Consider the following 17,890-nt stretch of genomic DNA (forward strand, 5'->3'; position numbering starts at 1 on the left):
CAAGTCTGCCAATTTTCAGGTAGATAAGCCGTGGACTTCTGCATCATACCTGAGATCTGCTCCCATATTCACACATGGCCCTTTTGGGAGCCGATCAGTTTAATGTAGACCTCATTGCTTCCCTCCTCAACAGGACGCACCATTGCTTTTTTGGCATAGGCATCATTGCTCAAAGTTTCCTCCAGGTATTCCCTTCATAGCACACCAGCACGGCCTGGCAGCTATAGTTCCCTTGATGTATTTGTCGGAAAACGCTCCGGTGAAAGCAAGAGAAGGGCCTGGTCATCGCACATGGCTAAGGAAGTTTTGGTGTCAGGTCTCTGTTCCTTCATAAGATCTTCAAGACTGCTGTTATTTCCAGATCAGCTCAGCGAGAACTGAGACATCCGACTCCCTCTGCTTTTGAAGTGCTTGGCTTCACAAGGTAGGCATCGGAGGGCTCTCTTTCCTAGTTACTCCTTCAGTAACAGAGGAATAACTCCTCACAAAGGGTAGGAATGATGTATTAGTTTGCAGTTACCCTATTATGTGATGTAGTCCCTAGACTGGTAACCTGTCTCCCTTTCAAAGTAATCATTTTTGCATACTGGGGTTATTTCCCAAATAACCAGCCAGTTAGATCAGTTTATCTCCATTGTGCTCCATCACCCACACCCCCACCCCCACCCCCCACCGCAGACTGGTACTTTGCTCTCCTCATGCAGTTTGCAGATTATTTCAAGATGGGGGTGTTTAACCCATGCAGGGGACTCCATGTTTCTGCAGGATTTGACCCTGTGCTGTGCATCCACGTGGATCCCTTCCGGCTTCGCTTCATTCTCCTATTAAGATGGTTTTCTTAACTGTAATGATCTGTGCTAGAAGAGTGAGAAAATTTAAGACATTATGACTGATCTTCTTTATATCTTATTTTTCAAAACCTGGGTGGCAGAGAGATGTAGTTGAATAGCTGTCATGCTGTGCACAGGGGAAATTAAAATTCTTAAAATGAATGCAATGAGAAAGGTCTTCATGTCCTCAGAGTACATGGCTCCCTGAAATGGTTTTAGACTGGCTTTGCAGGTAGCAATGCAAACTTGCCCACAAAAGCAGGTGAAAAATTTTCAGCCGACTGCCCTGTGACTGCAGTTGTTGTATATTACTGTAACGTATGACTGGGTAACTCCTGTCACTGCCTCTGCATCAGCCTATTCTGTACTGATGATGGTACCATTTCCAAGTGTGCAGGACACCAAGACCTACAGCCTATACCATCAATAGGTCTAGTAATTCATATCGTTATTCCGCAGTTTGGGAAGAAAGTTTCTTGAAACTAGGAGCTGATATAGACTCCCCTTCACCGGGATAAATGCAAGTAAGAGTGCATGTCCCCAAAACTGCAAAGCTTTCTGGAATCTAAACCGATATGTGAGAAGCACATCTTGGCTATTACTTAGCCAGCAGCACGAGAGGAGTGGGACAGAGGAGGTAGAGGTGGCAGTGGGGAAGTAGCAGCGTCACCCAGAGCAGCAGCTTTTGTATGAACAGGAGGGCAACGGTGTCGGGTGAATCTGTGGCTGAACAGAGAAATTGTCCAGTTGCCTTCAAGGCGACAGCATTTTGAAGTGAGCCACAAAGGAACGGGATAGTGCCAAAAAGGTATACTTCCTGAGTATGTCCCCTCCGCACCGGGCTTACACAGTCAGCGTATTCCATCATATCAGGACATTTAAAAATATAAACAGGAGTTTCTGCACAGACACGTGGGGATTCCTGTTCTCCAACAGGAAACGCTGATTGACTTTAATTGTTGCTGAAGTTAAGACTATACTGTAAATGAAGTTCCTAAATCCTGCCCATGGTGCAGAGAACTAGCTCCTGGCCTTAAGAAATTCATACTGAAGTTGCATGACATTAAATGGACTCTCATGAATGTAGTCCTATTTTTGCCTTTTAAAATATTAAGTTAGCAAATTGGGTCAGAATGAAAAGTGCTAGATTAAAGACTGTTCCTGCAAGTTGTGAAATGACATGCTTTCTTGCAGGGTAGGTCTTGCGAACTTTGGCCTGCTATTTGTCTTGTATTTTGGCATAGGACCTAGTGTGATGGATTTTAGATCTTCAAGTGTGAACATAAGTGATGACTGTTCTGGCAACTGGAGCATCTTAAGCCTCTCTGTATTCCACAGACTGGAGATAGGTGTGGGCTGGTGTTAAATTTGCTTGCAAAATGGAGACAAGTCCAGTGGAAAATTTGATGTTTATTGTTTTCTTCAAGCTTCCTACGATTTTCAAGCAGCTGTAGGTGAAACTTGAGGTAAGTATATAAACCCTGTTTTTAAAGAAATGTCTGTCTTAGTGCTACAAATAAGCTTTCCACCTTGCTGATCGATCACACTGAATTTAACAGGTATTAAATAGCCACGTCATCACCAAACAAAAGAGCAAACGTAGAACTATGGCTACCTTTTTTCTTAGAAGGCCAGGAGAGCTCCTTCTTGAAGGAAAAGGTCAGTTCATGAACTGGAAATGCTGATAATAAATGCGGTGACATCTGTAGATGGTCCTGAGAAGCTGTTGTTATGCATGGAACCAAATTAATAACTGCAGACACCTGTCAAAACGTAAGTGCTTACATACCAAGAATGACACTAGACGATAAAGGAGATGTTTGAAACTTCCTTGAAGTATTGGTTTTGAGATTTTAAGGCCAGTTGGAGAAGACTCTTAGTATATGCATGCATAATACTTAGTGGAAGTCTTGAAATTCACAATGGGCAGTTTTTTCCCTTGTTAATGAAGCATATTTTTTGCTTGACAAGTGGAAAATGTTGCCACCTGTAAAAAGATTAAATAGGGATTTTGAGTGGACTCTTTGTGACTTGAGTTTTTTAGAAATCCTGGCTGTGGGCCAGCTCTCAAGAGGAATATTCTTAATGTTTGTTTTTTCCTGTGACTGAGATCGGATCCTTAGATAATTTTGACAATGCCACAACAAATTGTTTTATGGGGGGAAAATACTCATATTTCCTATGTCTCCAGAGTCACTGGAGCACAAGTCTGTGATTCTCATTATGTGAACAAGATGTTCTTAATGTTGGCGCTGCCTTTTCTTTCCATTACGCTTGCAAGTGTTGGGTAAAACACATGGATTTCCTTCTACTTTATTAGCATGGGTAAATTTGAAATTTTCTTTAAAATTTCTGGAACTCTGTTCAAGCAAAGACAGATAAAGAGTTGAATCAATTTCCTAGGCTCAGTTTAGATAAGGTACAATAATAGCCACATTATTTTTTTACAATAACAATGTGGCGGAAGGAGAGATTTGTCCCCTGGTTGGCATTTTACGTAAAGAGAACACAAGGCACTTATTTTGTTTGGTGGAGGTGCTGGTCTATACTTTGCTGGTGGAAGCAGTGCAGCTCTGCTGGAGTTTGACAGCTATGTTCTCCTGCAGTACCTGAGCATCTGCAAAACTACCGTGCCTCGTGGATCTGGAAAGGTTTTTTTAACACTGTTGCTGCTGCTGTGATCCTAGTTCAGGTCTTCTGTTACTAGCTTTCCCATACTCGTGTTCTTACTCTTCTGTCTCCACTTTCTTGTCTTCCAATGCTTTCCTGAAGAAAGAACATTAGTTTTGCTACAAACATTTTTCATTACTTGAGCTTTTCATAAGTGGTTGAGTAATGAGGTTTTCAGCAAGACCTTGACTTCCATACTGCAACCTAAACTGATGACAGAGAAATGGCGGACGATGAGATTATTAGACCAGTGTTTCATACAACAGCCATAAGAAATAAGTGGTGCTCAAGACTGTAAAGCTGGAATTCCTATTACAGAGCACATGGATAGGAGATAGTTTGATACTTTGTGCTGTGGCAGCAGCTTTCTTGCTGTCCAGTATATGTAGGCCACTTAGGCAGAAAGCAAACGCGGAGCAGCAGCAACAGCAAGGAAGTGGTTGGTCTCAATTCATGATCAAGTATGACCACCAGGTTACCCAGGGATGTTCTCTGCCGTTCTGGGAATGAGGTCTGAAGCCACAGGCCCAGCTGATACAGCATTTCATGTGCAACATCATTCTCTGTGCTTCTCTGCTAGTGTCTGCTAAGGCTTGGCCTTTATCCCCATCCACCTTTCTTACAGGTGACCCCATCTTCTTTATGGCTTTCACTTGTACCTCTGACTAGCTCTTTTTCCCTGCCCATTCACATATCTCCAACTTCCCTGAGAACAAGTTCCCAGATACAACTCAGTAATGTACCTAGCGTACCAGAGCAGTGAGCTGGTGGCTCGCTCCGTCTGCTCCACCTAAATAACCCATCACATGAGCCTGCAGTAAACTCTCCTACAGGTGTTATTGCAGATAACAATATATATCTGTGGCACGAGTGCTTTAAGGAAGAAGTCACCTGTACTTACGTGCGATAGTACATTGCCCAGAACATCCAAGTTGTGACCACAAGCACTACTGCTCACTATTTGGTACATAAATTAATAAAAATCTTTCTTCCACGTACCAAGTCCTTTCCGCAGTGAGGCTTTCTCCAACAGCCCATTCATTCTTCGTAGTTAATTCTTTTCCCCTTCCGTGTTCAAGCCACAGTATTCCCCTTCTCAGATAACACAATTTCATTCTTCTCCTTTATGGCCCCCAGCTCTAATACTGCTTATGCTGTTTGGTACAAGTAAGGGCATGTGAAAGCATCTTTACTGCCTGTTTTTTTTACCATTTAAATCTTCTCAGCCATCACACTGCTTCCATCCTTTTCTATCCATTTTGAGCTCTTCATCCTTCACAAAACTTCACCACCCTTCTCAATATCCCATAAAACTGCCTATTGTATCCTCTCTTGAAGCCTTCTCTCCTCCCTGGCTTATGAACTCCCCTGTGCTGTCTTTGTCATGCTTCTGGTTTTTTACTCCTAAAGATAATTAATGCCTTTCTCATCCCCATTCACTGCTGGTTCTGTCCCACCTCAGTAAGGCTATTCTGAAACTCGCCCAATAAAATTACTTCTCTGCGGGCCCTTCTGGCTGAAGTGACCCCATCCTCTCTAACCTCCTCATCTACGCTGAGAACCTACACACTCCCTGCAAAGATCAATTTACATCTAGGATCATTTTACTTACTTTTTCAAAATCTTTCTAATTTGTTACTTACCATATGGAACGAATTCCTGACCAAACAATTGCTTTCTCAAGAGTTTTTACGTCATTGGTGTTTTACCTCTTTCCCTCAAATACTTCACAGAGATGACTTACAGTCTCTGACAAACGAAGCACATGTAACTGCCCTGTGCTGCTGTCCCTCCTAACGGAATGCATCCATTGTCTTGCCTTTCCTCGATGCCTAGATGATGACATGACTGTGCTTAGCTGCTGCTTGTCTTTAGTTCAACTGAGCCGTAACTTCCAGCGCAGCCTGAGCAACCTGACTCTTGCCAAGTCCTATGCTTTAGGGCCCCCCTTTCACTGGCCCTTAGCATCTGCATCCTATGGATTTCATACATGATGTGCTACTGCCTCTCTCCATGTATCAGATGAACTTTTCCAGCTGCTTGGTAATCCCCCGTCCTGCTTCACCTGCCACATAAGGGATAGGGGAGAAAATAGGGAAGCATGTGGGAGAATTTGCTGCCTCACCAGAAGCAGCAGCCTAGTGCAGCAGAACCTCATCCCTTACGTGGTTCAGTGCGGTCTGAGACCTGCTGTTCATGCATGCGTGCTCGTCGTCTGGCCTGGTGCATGCCCGTATCACACAGTCGGAGGTGCCAGTCTCGCAGGTGGCAATGGTGAGCGGCCGTCACTGAGATATGGACAGCGTGCACAGGGAGCAGTATCTGTTGATAAGGGTCTGTGAGCAAAGTTTTGGTGAAAAACTTAGTCTGTCTTGAAATTAAACACTATGCTTTCTTTTTTTTTTTTTTTCTCCCAGGACACCTAACGGAGCATGCAACCTGTAATTTATACTTCACCGAGAATTCTGGAAAACTAGGGAAGTTAGTGTAAGTATTACAATAACTTTGGAAGGAGTAATTGAGGATGCACGCCATTTTGTGAGGTGTTAGGTCCTGATTAAATGCTCTTTACTGTGTAGTCACATTTTATTACAACTTACGTATGTTTTGAACACTGATAGAAAAGAAAGCATGTCACCTATTTACAATCACTACACATTTACATTATATTATTTACAGATAATGAATTTAGTAATATATATGAGCAGAAAATATAGTAAATATCAATATGAAACTGTACAGGGCTTAATCTCATGTCCTTTACTGTGGTTGCATTTCACTGTAATAATAAATACAGTTCTATATTTACACATTTTACTTTAAAAATCTATTAAATGATTTTAACAATTTCAAGTTTACAATATCCGATCAAAATATTTCAAACATGCTTACAAAAATAAGACACAAAGCCTTTAGGACTTTCTGCAAGCTAAAACAGTTCTGATAAAAGAGGCTTTCTTTAACTAGTCTTTAGAATTATAACATTCTTTTGCTTCTCAAATCACTTTACAAACTTCTTAAATATAGCGAGCTGAAAGGAATTTCACTGACATAAGCAGTGCAGCACAGATGGACCCCAGTTAAATTAAAGCTAAGTAAACATGGTAATAGCTATTGTGCAATGGTTGACTGATCGTCTGTTTAATCCAAAGTGGTTTCAGGCATTGTTCTACAGCTGTACGCTGCACTGCTTAAAAAGCCACAGGAGATAAAGGATTAAGATAAGCACTCAGCTGACTTTATCATACATAACTTCGGCACCGGTTCATTTTCTTTTCCTGAAGGATGAACACGTCAGCCAAAGTCAACTGATGCCATCTGTAACTGCAAATCTAAAAATACGCCAGTGTGAATGGACAAGAAAATCAAGGCGTATCTATCGTTGGCAACAAATTCTTCATTGTGAAAATCCATCCTGAGTCCCAGGAAGTTTTATATACAGTAACAGATGAACAACAGAGATCATCTGTAACTGATTACCTTAATTACTGGGCTAGCCTAATCTTGGTAATGTTAAAAAATTAGTCTCATTCACCTGGAGGTTGAATGGCCATTAACTGAGCAGTGAGGACTAGGCTATTAAATGTTACTCCTCGGGGAGCTATTTTTAACAACAAAAAAAAGGAAACTTGTGCACTTTCATGTCTTAAATGATCAGCTTACTTGAGCAGAAGGTGCCAGGCCTGAGAAAAGGATACTGGAATATCCCCTGATGGCTTGGTTGAGGTCAAAGACTGATATTCCAGGGAAGTGAAGGTGGCTGTGTTGTCTGAGATATTTTGACTTGACAAAGACCTGAAATCTCTTCTCTCTAACTGGGATGCTTCTGATGTGTAAACATACCTGCATTGATTCAGCAAAGTATTAACAGATTTAAAGCCAGACAGGAACTCTGCGCTAATCTAATCTAAACCAAAGCCATTAGAAGGCCCTGAATTCCAATAGCTGCTCCAATACATTTTTTGGCAATATATCCAGCTTGAATTTAGAGATTTTTGATGACAGAGTTCCACTAGCTGATGACCGTCACTGCCAACAATTCACACCTTTATTTCTATGCTGCATATCCCTAATGTCTAATTCCGATCTATTTTACCAGATTCTTCTTTTGAATGAGTAGTCCTCTGCTCTCAAACTTCTGTTTCTCAAAGTAGCTGCTTGTAAACTGTGATCAAATCACTTCTTTCTTAAGCTGTTTTAAGTTTATGATATTCATATCCTTTTCAATTTCACAACCTTCTTTACAGCATGTGAATGCAAGAACTGTTTGAAATATCCCAGTAGTGCTTGCATCAGTGCTAAGAACACAGATCATACAGTCTCTTCACTCCTTGATATTGCCTTGGCTAAGGATATTGGCTGTCCTTGGCCAAAAGGACACAATGGCCTCTAAATCTTCAACTGGCTAGTGACCATGAACTAGAAGGTTTCTAGAATCACTGTTTCGCAGGACAGAGATCATGCCATGAACAGGACAACATTTTTTTGTTCCTAGACAAATTACCTTAAGTGAATGTTTCTATGTGAGTGCCTTTAGTGTCCTTTAATTGCCCTAAGCATGCCAGTCTTTTTTTTATTGATGACTTTCTGTATAGTATTTTCCACCCACAAATTCTATAAGTCATCTGATAATTTTATCAGCAGTAATTCTGGGAGTAATTCTACTGGCATAGTAGCAATTCAGGACTAAACTGTGCAGAACCTCACTGCAAAAATATCCACATGACAATAGCTTGCCATTTACAATTACATTTCAAGCACTTAACAGGATCTTAATTAACTTCTTTCACATCATGTTAATTCTGTAGGTTTAGCTGACAATTAAAAATGCTTTATCAAGTCAGACGGCTTCTAAAAACCAAACCAAATGTCAGTTAAACTATTAAATCAGTTTTATCAAACATGGAACTTCATCAAAATCTATTCTGCAGAAACCTTTAGGACTTGAACAGGACTACTCTTCCATTTAGACACCTTGCTGAATGCAGGCCATACAGAGATGCTTATAAAAACAACCATGGCACTGAAAACCTATTATTAAAACCAAATTACAATAAACAGGAATAAACCCACCAGTCCCTGAAAACAAACTGTATCAGGTGATGCTTTGAAAAAAAGTCTTACCAATTTAATATGCTATTTTTGCTCTTCACCAACTGATGCCCTTTCTGAGTAGTTCTACTTTAAAAGAGAGCAGCTGATACAACTGGACAAAATGCAGAAGCTTTCAGTTTCTTCATCCCAGCATTTCCAAAGTAGGCTGAGAAGGCTCATGTATTGGATTTTCAGCCTGCTGCAAGTTTTGTCATTGTCTGTTTTCTGACGTGTGTAACAATAATTCAGAGGCACTCTCTAGCTTATATGCACACATCAATACTTGCTTTCAGGATTAAAAACTTTGTAAACAGGTATTTTCTTTACTGCCACTGAAAACTAGCGACATGGAACAAACGCAACTGATGAAAGATTGCAGCTTTCTGTCATTTGGTACGACGATGGCATTAGTGAATTGCTGGTAGGCATATCATATGATATGCTGGCACTTGTGAAGGTTACCAATGCTTGTGTTGAGTCACAAGATTGTTTTTCTATGTCTTCTGAATTCACAGAGATCAGGCTAGCATGTTTTGATCTCCTCCATAACAAAGTTTGCTTTCGCAGACTTCCCAAGTCCTCCTTAAAGTGTGGATTGAAAAGTATATAAAGGAGTGGGTTTAGACATGCAGGCAGTGGGACAATCACTAGCAGTATTGACTTAATCACTTCTGGGCTGATAAAAGTGAGGTTTAGTAAGGAGGAAAAAGATAAGAAGGCCACAGGGCAATAAAGAATGCAGTTAGTGAAAAGTAGCAAGGCTATATGTTTGACCATAGAGCAATCCCAAATGCTGTCTAGTTCTCCCTTTTCTAAACTACAGTAGAGCTTTGTGTAAGCAATAGTCATTACCAGAAAACAAAGGGAGTTCAGCAATACCAGCGCTACCATGTAGCCCATAGCAGTGGGCTCTCCAAACGGTAGTGGCAAACAAAGAGGAGAAACCCCATACTCACTTCTAGTGAGGAGTGGTATCGCTGCAATGATTAGTGCCAACATAAAGCAAAAGAAAATGGAAAATTTTACACTAGCAATGGAGGATTTTGTTTCAAACTTTGTAGCGTGCTTCACAGAGAATGCACGTTCAAGTGCAGCTAAGGTAAGAAGGAAAATGGAAGCCTCTGAAGCAAAAATGGAGAGAAGGCCAGTTATTTGGCAACCAATTCCACTTTCCCACCGTGCTCCGTACTGAGCAAAGCTCCCAAAAGTTGATGCATCCACGCTAGCCAGCACTCCGCTGGCCAGACCCATCAAGGCATTTACAATAGCTATTAAACCAATCAAAAGTTTTATGGAGGACATACACAATGGAGATCTGAAAACTGTAGCAGACACCAGTGCATTGCAAATGAAGGTCAAACCCACTATGGTCCACACTCCAATTCTGATCAGCCAGCTACCAAACAGATGGTCACATGGTTTGAAGGGACCTGAAATGACAAAATAGAAAGGGCAAGGGAAACCCATGTAAACTGAAAAGTAATTTTGTGCTTTCTAAGACGTTAAATTTCATGTGTCTTGCAGGTTCTCAGCACAGCCAAGCAGTGAATTTCAGTCCAAAAGGGGAGCTGGAAATTTGCTTTTCCTTTGGAGTAATCTGAGACGTTGACAACATGCTGCTAAATGCATGCTGCATGTTGCATTACTGGTGCACATGAGTCTTTGCTCCTCAACTCGAACAGTCTATGGGTTTCTTTTTGTGCCTAGCAGTACAAGTGCAATGTGAACTTTCTGTAGTTTCCAGAAATTCTGAGATGTTTGTTGGTGTGTAAAAAAAAAAAAAGCTGAAAAAAACCACCTCTCACTAAACTAGGACAAGCTGCTAATGAGTCCTGGTGAAGTGTGACGTAATGGATACGGACAGATGCACTCTGGCCGCCTTTTAACACGTCATTACACAGTCCAAGAAAATTGAGGCTGCCTTTGCATTAGGAAGTGCTGCCTTTTTGGAGGGTCTTCTGGTGACTTGTGGCTAAAGTCAGGTCATTATGATAGAAGCCTGCTGTGTATTCTCATAGAATTGAGGTGCATATATTGTGCCATTGAAGCTGAATGCTCTGCAGTCTGAGAAACATTATTTATCTTGGTATGAGCCAGCTATACTCCTTCAAAGCAAGTCCGTCACAGTGGTCTGTGCTTCTCCATGAAGACACAAAGTCCTCAGCTGAGATGCACTCCATATGACTGCAGCTGTTGCCATCAAGTAGGCTTCTATTGTGTCAGTTTGCATGTTTTTCTAAGATACCATTAGAAAGATCAGCATGGAAGCTAAATTTTCTCTTGGGTCTGGTGATAACCTGCCTTGGAGACAGCAATGTTTTTGTGAACTCGGTAGTTATATTTAGGCCATAGGAGAATATGTGATGGTCAAATAATTCTAAATTCTTTGGCTTCCTGCCTTTTCTATTCCTCTTTACATAGCTTTAAAAATTTTGTTATTATTTGCTATTACAAACAAGGATCTTGGCTTGGAATGAATGCTGACTTACGAGTTGTCACTTGGGGTTTTTTGTTCATGTTTCACAATGAAAGACTGGCTAGAGAAAATGTTTGCTGAATCAAGCAAGTAAAACTTAAGACCATGGCTGTTAAAGCTAGAAGTGACCTTTCAAAGACATGTTTCTTTCCTTGCCTTAAAGGAAAGTTTCAGTGGAATTGGTGACTTGTAGCTTTGCAATTCAATCAATGCATTTTTTTTTCCTTTCTGCCACACTGTGAAGCCAGGGATGCACCATTCCGTAAGAAAAATGACAGTGCTGGGGGTCCTTTGTGATGGACTGTGTACGCCAGTACAGTAGTGCTTGGTATTTCCTAGACACTGAACTAAACTGTGTGTTGTTCAGGAATCTCAGTTATAGAATAACTCAGTGAAGTTCACATGAATTACTTCAGGTTTGCAAAAGACTGAGCAGATTCTGCTCCCCTTTATCATCTGTGTCTTGGTAGAACAGTCTTTGCTCTCTCATTCCCTTAAGGGGATCAGTTCCTGTGAAAAGGGGCCCAGAGTGAGGATCTGCTTCAGGACTGGGTAAAACTTTTGTTATGTTCCTATATGGATTTAGTAGCTGCATAGTGTTCTGGACTGCAATGCAAAATGTTATGTTACTGTGCCAAGTATCTGTATTAATCTCATCAATTTATTGCAAAACATCATGTTACAATCCTAGTATCAGATTCAGAGTTTGCGCTGCATCTAGAATATCTGGTAATACTGTGCTTGGACTCCTATCTGTCTGGCAGTTTCATACCTGGAGAAGGTGAGCATTGCACTGAATGATGAGCTTTCAAATCTTCTTCAAAGTCAAGAAAAAAATCTTCAAAGTCACGCTCATCTGTGGGAGAGAAAATACCCAGATTTGATTTTGTAATTTTCAGGAAAACTTCTTTTAGTACAAATTGCAAAAATATCTGTGGTATTTAAGGCCTGGTCTTGTCCCTTTGCCTGCCAAACTGCAAGCAGAAGCAGATGCATGCCTACCTGGTTTTGAAATACTGTACTCAGGATTATTTAAAAGGTTACATCACTTCTCTGAAAATAATCACTTACAGATACGGTCTCTATTACCTAATTTGCAGTGTGACAACTGCCTAGGAAGGAGTTCAAAATATGAATTCTGCTGTTGCACCAGGCTACTAAGAATTAACCCAAGTTTTTCTGTGTTCCTCACGTCAACACCTTACCACATATTCTTGGCTCTATTTTTGCTGGGGCTAGCCCTGAACTGAGACTTAGTTCGCAGGAGCAGAGATGGCACAGAAAGCAGCAGGATGGTATAACATGTATAAGTGTACCTACGTAACAGGTCAATTAACAGACCTTGTGCTGAAGGGGAAGAAAAATATAGTAGTCATCTGTCCTGGAGAGCAGATGCCCTCTCTGGTACCCAGGAAGTGCTGGGAAGAAAAATATCAACAGCTATGCCAAAGTAGCCATGTAAGCTCCACGACTCATCCTGAAGCATGTGGGCAGCAGGAGAGCCAAGGGTGCATTGCTGTTTCCAAGACTGCCGAGAAACTAGATCTTTGCTGGCCTGCTCTTGGATGGGGTTACATACCAGCACCACTTCCCGGTCTCTCACATAAAGGGAAGATTTCACTTCCCACATTATTATAGTTATTATTTAGATGGAGAGATGAACAAGTGAGATTTCTGAAGAAAAGGCAGACTTGAAAAAATGAGTTTGCTAAGTATAAGAATGCTTGAATAACATATTATCAGGCAAGAGAGAGGGAAAGGCTGCCTCTGTGACTGTAAAAGAGTATTGGAGTTGTTTAACATCACGGGCTGCTCACAGCCTTCAGGTATATTTAAAAGCCAATGATGACAATTACCGTGAATTTGTAACAACCCAGCATCCTTTCTGTGAAAATCGTCAATGCTGCTATTCTCATCTTTGTTCCATTGGCTGGAAATTTTGTAGTGGCTCTCACAAACTCCAAAGGCACAGCACTGATAAGCATAAGGCATTTCCATGACCCTGTAGAAGAAAAAAAGGAAGCGTGCCATGATACTAGTTTAGCACCAGAGTTACTGGATTGTACTACTCCTCCACTGCTAGCACAAAGGAACTTGGTGAAATAACCACGACTGAAATACCTAGGGGTAAAAATCAGTCATCGTAATACAAAATGAGGACTCAGAAATAAAATTCCGCATCACAAATGCAGGTGATTTCTAGGCTAATTTTAGTAAAGGCACAATGAAGTCTTCTTATGCATTTTCATGGGAGATATGAAGGTAGGAGACATGTGCCTTGCTGATGAGCGAATGTTACTCTTAGAGCTGTATTTCTGTTATATGATTTTGAATGATTTTACAGTGTAACTCAACAGTTTCTCTATGTTACTTTCTTAATGTTTTCTCTTAAAAAAGCAGATCCAAAGATCACAACTGCATCCACCTTCCTAACAGGCAATACCAAAACATAACTTCCCAAATGGAATTTCTGCAGTTTTGGGAGGATGAGATCTTTTGGAATTCAAACTTTATCCACATCTTTCCACATCCAACTGTTCTCACAGTAAGACGGCAAAAAAGAGATTGTCTCTCATGCATGGATCAAGAAAGCAGTGTTCTAAACCACAAGGTGAATGAATCGGGCACTGTGTGTGAAAACAGGTATCACTGAGGAAAATATTTTACTTTATTAATTGTCTTAGAAATGAGCATGGTCATTGCAGGACACTGGATGCTCATTCCTAACTCTTTTAAGATCATTGTTATTCCTAACACATAGCTGAGTATAGGTCAGTGAGTTTCAATGATTTTGAGGGTTTCTGTTGTCAGAAAATTGCTCATTTCTAGTATATTCTGAACTTAATTCCTTTGGAGATGTGCAAATGCTGGGGTAGCAAAGAACTACATATATCCAAGTTCTGTAGAGTACTGCTTCTATTCCTTAAAAAATATTTTATGCTTTGGAAGCAGAGATACTTAATTTGCAGAGTTCACCAATAGTACACAGTAAAACCTAACAACTCACCTTAATTCCAAAAGCCCAATAAATGAAAAAATTAAAAGATAAAGAAATGGTTAGAAGTTATTCTGACTTAAAAGGAATAAACCAGAACTAGGTCCTCCTATCACATACTTTCAACAGGTTAATCACATAAATTAACATAATGAGCATTGCAAGCAACGTCTAACCCCCTGAAAAATCCTCAAAGAAATCAGTCTGAATCGAGCCCAGTGCCAACAGGACTTAAAACTTGCGTGCCAGTCAAAAGCTTGGTACAAAGGGAAACAAACAGAACCCCAAGCTCTAAAGTGATTTTTAAATTAGTGCATTCTGGGGTATTTAGATTCTATATACTTACAATATTGTTGCTAATTCCCAACAGAAATACAAAAGGTACAGATACTGTACCCAATACAAAAAGCTACGTAAGGTATTTTTAAGGTACTCAGTCCAATAAAAGTTCAAGATAAACCAAGATCTAACTATCAAGCAACCTCATGCCAGCAGATTTAAATATTTAATTTCTAACTAATTTCTGTGTATGCCATCTTTGAAAATAAGGAATTGTCTTGATTAAACATTTTGAACTTATTTCCCAGAAGCGATTTTAAATATATTATTATCATTAAACCCACAGGCTACTAGACTAACAATCTCAATCCCCAACTAGAAATGCCCCTTTTCTGAAAAAAAATCCCCATAAACACCAAAAAATTATGAGAAGATACACTGACAGTTCTGGAAGGTGATCCCTGCCACTTGTGGCTTCAGACCTTTTGGAAGACATTCACACAGCTGGGGCTTTTTTAGGCTCAGGGGACTAACGGAGATGTATTCCCTGGTTATTCCAGCAGCCCTCTGTGCTTAATAATGACAGATGTCCAGACGCCGCTGCACTCCGACCAGCCTGCTGGTCTGTCATACGCTGGAAGTGAGGACCTCTCACATTGTACTGGTCCACTACTTCAAGGAAATAGCCAACCCCTAAAACCCCACTTTTAAATTATCTTTAAAGAGGAAGACTCCCATTTCTTAACCTCTCTCTAGATCTTTCTAGCACCCTTTCTTAAACTGAACACTTTGAGTTTCTTTCCCTTGAGTTACTAAGTAATACATACAGGTCTCAAACTGGTGAATGCTTCTGAATCTGTGTGCGAAGTGTAACTGCACAGAATGACTGGGACCCAGAACACAGAGGACAAAACATTCTTTGCAATGCAGAAAAAATACTATCAGCGTTTCTTGGTGACAGAGGAATTTCTTTCTTGCAAAAGATACATTTAACAGCAACAACAACAAAAAACCACAAAAAACCCCCAAGCACAACTGTCAGCTATATAGTGCTGGAAGCAGTCCTTTTTACGAATGATGCTTATTTGATGTGGGTGATTAGATTTGGACTTTGTCAAATTAAACTCTTTTAGAAACACTGGCTGAATTTATTTTTATATTCTGCTTATCTTACTGATGATATCTGTAGCCTTGAGAATTTTCTTCCTGCAGCAAGTAATGCCTCTTTTTTTTTCTGTTTTTAGATTAAGCAGCAGAGATCACAAGCTCATTTTCCACCTCACAAAGGTGTGGGGCTGATGGTGAATGGGAAGGGACAGTTATGAAGAAAATACGAGCAAATCACGGAGTTCTTTACAGCGCTGAATCAAAGCATCAGATAAAGGAGGAAGGAGTGGCTGGCAGCCTGACTTTACTGCCCCAAAGCTTGCCATAGCAGGCTCAGCTCAGCTCTGTAGAGCATTCTCATGCCATTGCTGAAGGTGGGGCAGAGGATGCTCGGCTCTTTGATGTGTCTATGTATTGAACAGCAATGACCCCTTTAGATGAGCAGGAAGCTTTTACACAGGAATTTGTTTAATGTTGTAACCCAGTCCAGTTCCAACAGTTACAAAGGGTGAAATTTCCTTTTGTTTTAGATCTCTGTTCAAGTTTGGGGCTTCATGCGTTGCCTGTGCGGTGATCCTGTGTAAAGTCCTGGCCTCATTTTGATTTACGGTCAAAGCCCTATAGACTCCAGGTCAGAATTTTACCCCATTCTCTCCTGACTGGCTATAACTGGTTCTTACAGATGTAATCAACTCTAGATAAATTAATCATGCTTTTTACACCTTTTTTTAAGACTTAAGCTACTGTCTGACACATCCTTGCTAACTACTTACCCAGACTAACTACACTGTAGTTGCATTTCAGCAATGTACATAATTTTACTGGTGGAAACGTCATATAAAGTGTAATTTTGAAAAGAGAATTAAAAAATCTAATCTTACGTAATTCAGTTGAATAGTGGCTTATTCTAGGACTACTGCAGCACCTCTCATGCCTTTGGCCATGGTATATACATCACTATATATTTACTATGTTGAAGTAATCTATTTTCTTGTGTTCACATTCTTTTAAAGAACCTTCAGGTATTTTAGAATTGTCACCTGCCTCAAAATGTGGGCAGTCAGTAAGAGAAGAAAAATTATGGCAGAAGCTCAGTCTTAGCCATTCATGATTTCTTATGGTACTTGCTTCTGAGAGCAATCTGAAGGTCTCTAGTGTAAGAGAGGTGTGAGGCCTCTAGAACTTTGAATGTTCATGTTATAAAGTACATACACTGTGATGAAGTCACTGCCCAATCTGTTCTGTGACAAACTAAAAATACATGGTTTAAGACTTTTAAGGCATTGTTTTGTAACCTTGGAACCACTTTTTGCAGCTCTTGTCTCAGTTTATATCAACCTGCCATCATAGAAGTGTTCTAGTGTGGATCTCTCCAGTACTGTACACAGAGGTTTAATCAACACTGCACTTCTGCTGATGACTCCCTTACTGATAACTCCAAACACTCCACCCCTTTTCATTAGTGGTAACATCTTCTTGAGTTGTCTCCTGGCTAAGACTCATGGGACTTTTCCAGTGCAAAGAGCAAATCTAGTAAAGACATAAAGATGGAACCTCCACCCTTGGAGATATTCAAAAGCTGTCTGGACACAGTCCCGGGCAACTGCTCCAGATGAACCTGCTTTACCAGGGGTGGCTGGACAAGATGAGCTCCAGAGGTCCCTTCCAACCCCAACCAGTCTATGATTCTGAAATTACGTGCACAGTTTAATTGTTTTGAATTCTATGATTTCAAACCTTTTACAGTAAAACATACACAAAAAACATGTTGCACTTGGCATCCTCTAATTAAAATATAAAAATCAAGGCAGAGTTAGGGGACACTCCCAAGTACCCTGAAGTCAGAGGCAAAACTGTCTTTACTGTGATTTCTCTATAGTCATCTAGTGACTGGCAGAGCTGCAAATGATCTCTAGAGAACATTTCCTTCCTTTATCACAGAGCATCCAGCAGAAAATTACCAGCATCAAAATGTTTTAGTAATAATGGCAAAGTATTATCTGAATCTTAATCAAAAGATTACAGAAAAAACATGTTCAAACAAAAGAGGTCAAATGTTTTGGAACTTCAGGAGTATATTCTTCCCTTGGTATTTGCTGTGTTCCATTAAAAATAATGGAAGTTCTGTAAGCACAATCCAGTAGAAGAAGGACATATCACTAAGCTTCTAGCAATATTGTTTTAACAGCTTTTGAAACATATCACTAGGAAGCAGATGTGGCTCGTATTAAGAAAGTACTGGAGTTAATATGTCAAAACTCTTCATAGTTCCTTCAGGTAAAAGTAAGCATAATAAAAAAGTTATCATTTTTGTCATATTTGCTTCAGTTTTAATAGCACACATCAAAGACTGACAATACGAAGTAACATGCGTTACACACTGACACACCTTCCATTGCACATGAACACAAATGTGACTTATTAGTTTTAATGATATAC

At 40.3% G+C, this 17,890-nt stretch overlaps 1 protein-coding gene and 1 long non-coding RNA gene across 9 annotated transcripts in view; one reads left to right on the top strand and one right to left on the bottom strand.

Annotated features, from left to right (window-relative positions):
- Nucleotides 1-17,884, top strand: LOC129784758 (uncharacterized). Of its 6 annotated transcripts, none has more exons than XR_008747828.1 (6): nucleotides 1-424; nucleotides 2,169-2,296; nucleotides 2,390-2,489; nucleotides 5,918-5,987; nucleotides 13,471-13,713; nucleotides 15,589-17,884. It is a non-coding gene; the product is annotated as an uncharacterized LOC129784758 (long non-coding RNA). The 6 variants fall into 6 exon arrangements; XR_008747832.1 differs by having other exon boundaries at nucleotides 13,471-13,681; XR_008747830.1 differs by lacking the exon at nucleotides 15,589-17,884 and having other exon boundaries at nucleotides 2,390-2,603; nucleotides 13,471-15,572.
- The window catches only part of LGR5 (leucine rich repeat containing G protein-coupled receptor 5), a 93,236-nt gene continuing 81,380 nt past the window's right edge, over nucleotides 6,035-17,890 (bottom strand). For all 3 annotated transcript variants that reach the window (XM_055808529.1, XM_055808528.1, XM_055808527.1), the window contains 3 exons: nucleotides 12,927-13,072; nucleotides 11,843-11,926; nucleotides 6,035-10,024 (listed from right to left, as the gene is read on the bottom strand). In XM_055808529.1, coding sequence (XP_055664504.1) covers nucleotides 8,934-10,024; nucleotides 11,843-11,926; nucleotides 12,927-13,072 — 1,321 coding nt within the window. In that variant the 3' untranslated portion in view covers nucleotides 6,035-8,933. The remainder of the gene's footprint in view (nucleotides 10,025-11,842; nucleotides 11,927-12,926; nucleotides 13,073-17,890) is intronic.

This window comes from Falco peregrinus, chromosome 6, assembly GCF_023634155.1.
Source record: "Falco peregrinus isolate bFalPer1 chromosome 6, bFalPer1.pri, whole genome shotgun sequence".
In the NCBI taxonomy this organism is placed as follows: domain Eukaryota; kingdom Metazoa; phylum Chordata; class Aves; order Falconiformes; family Falconidae; genus Falco; species Falco peregrinus.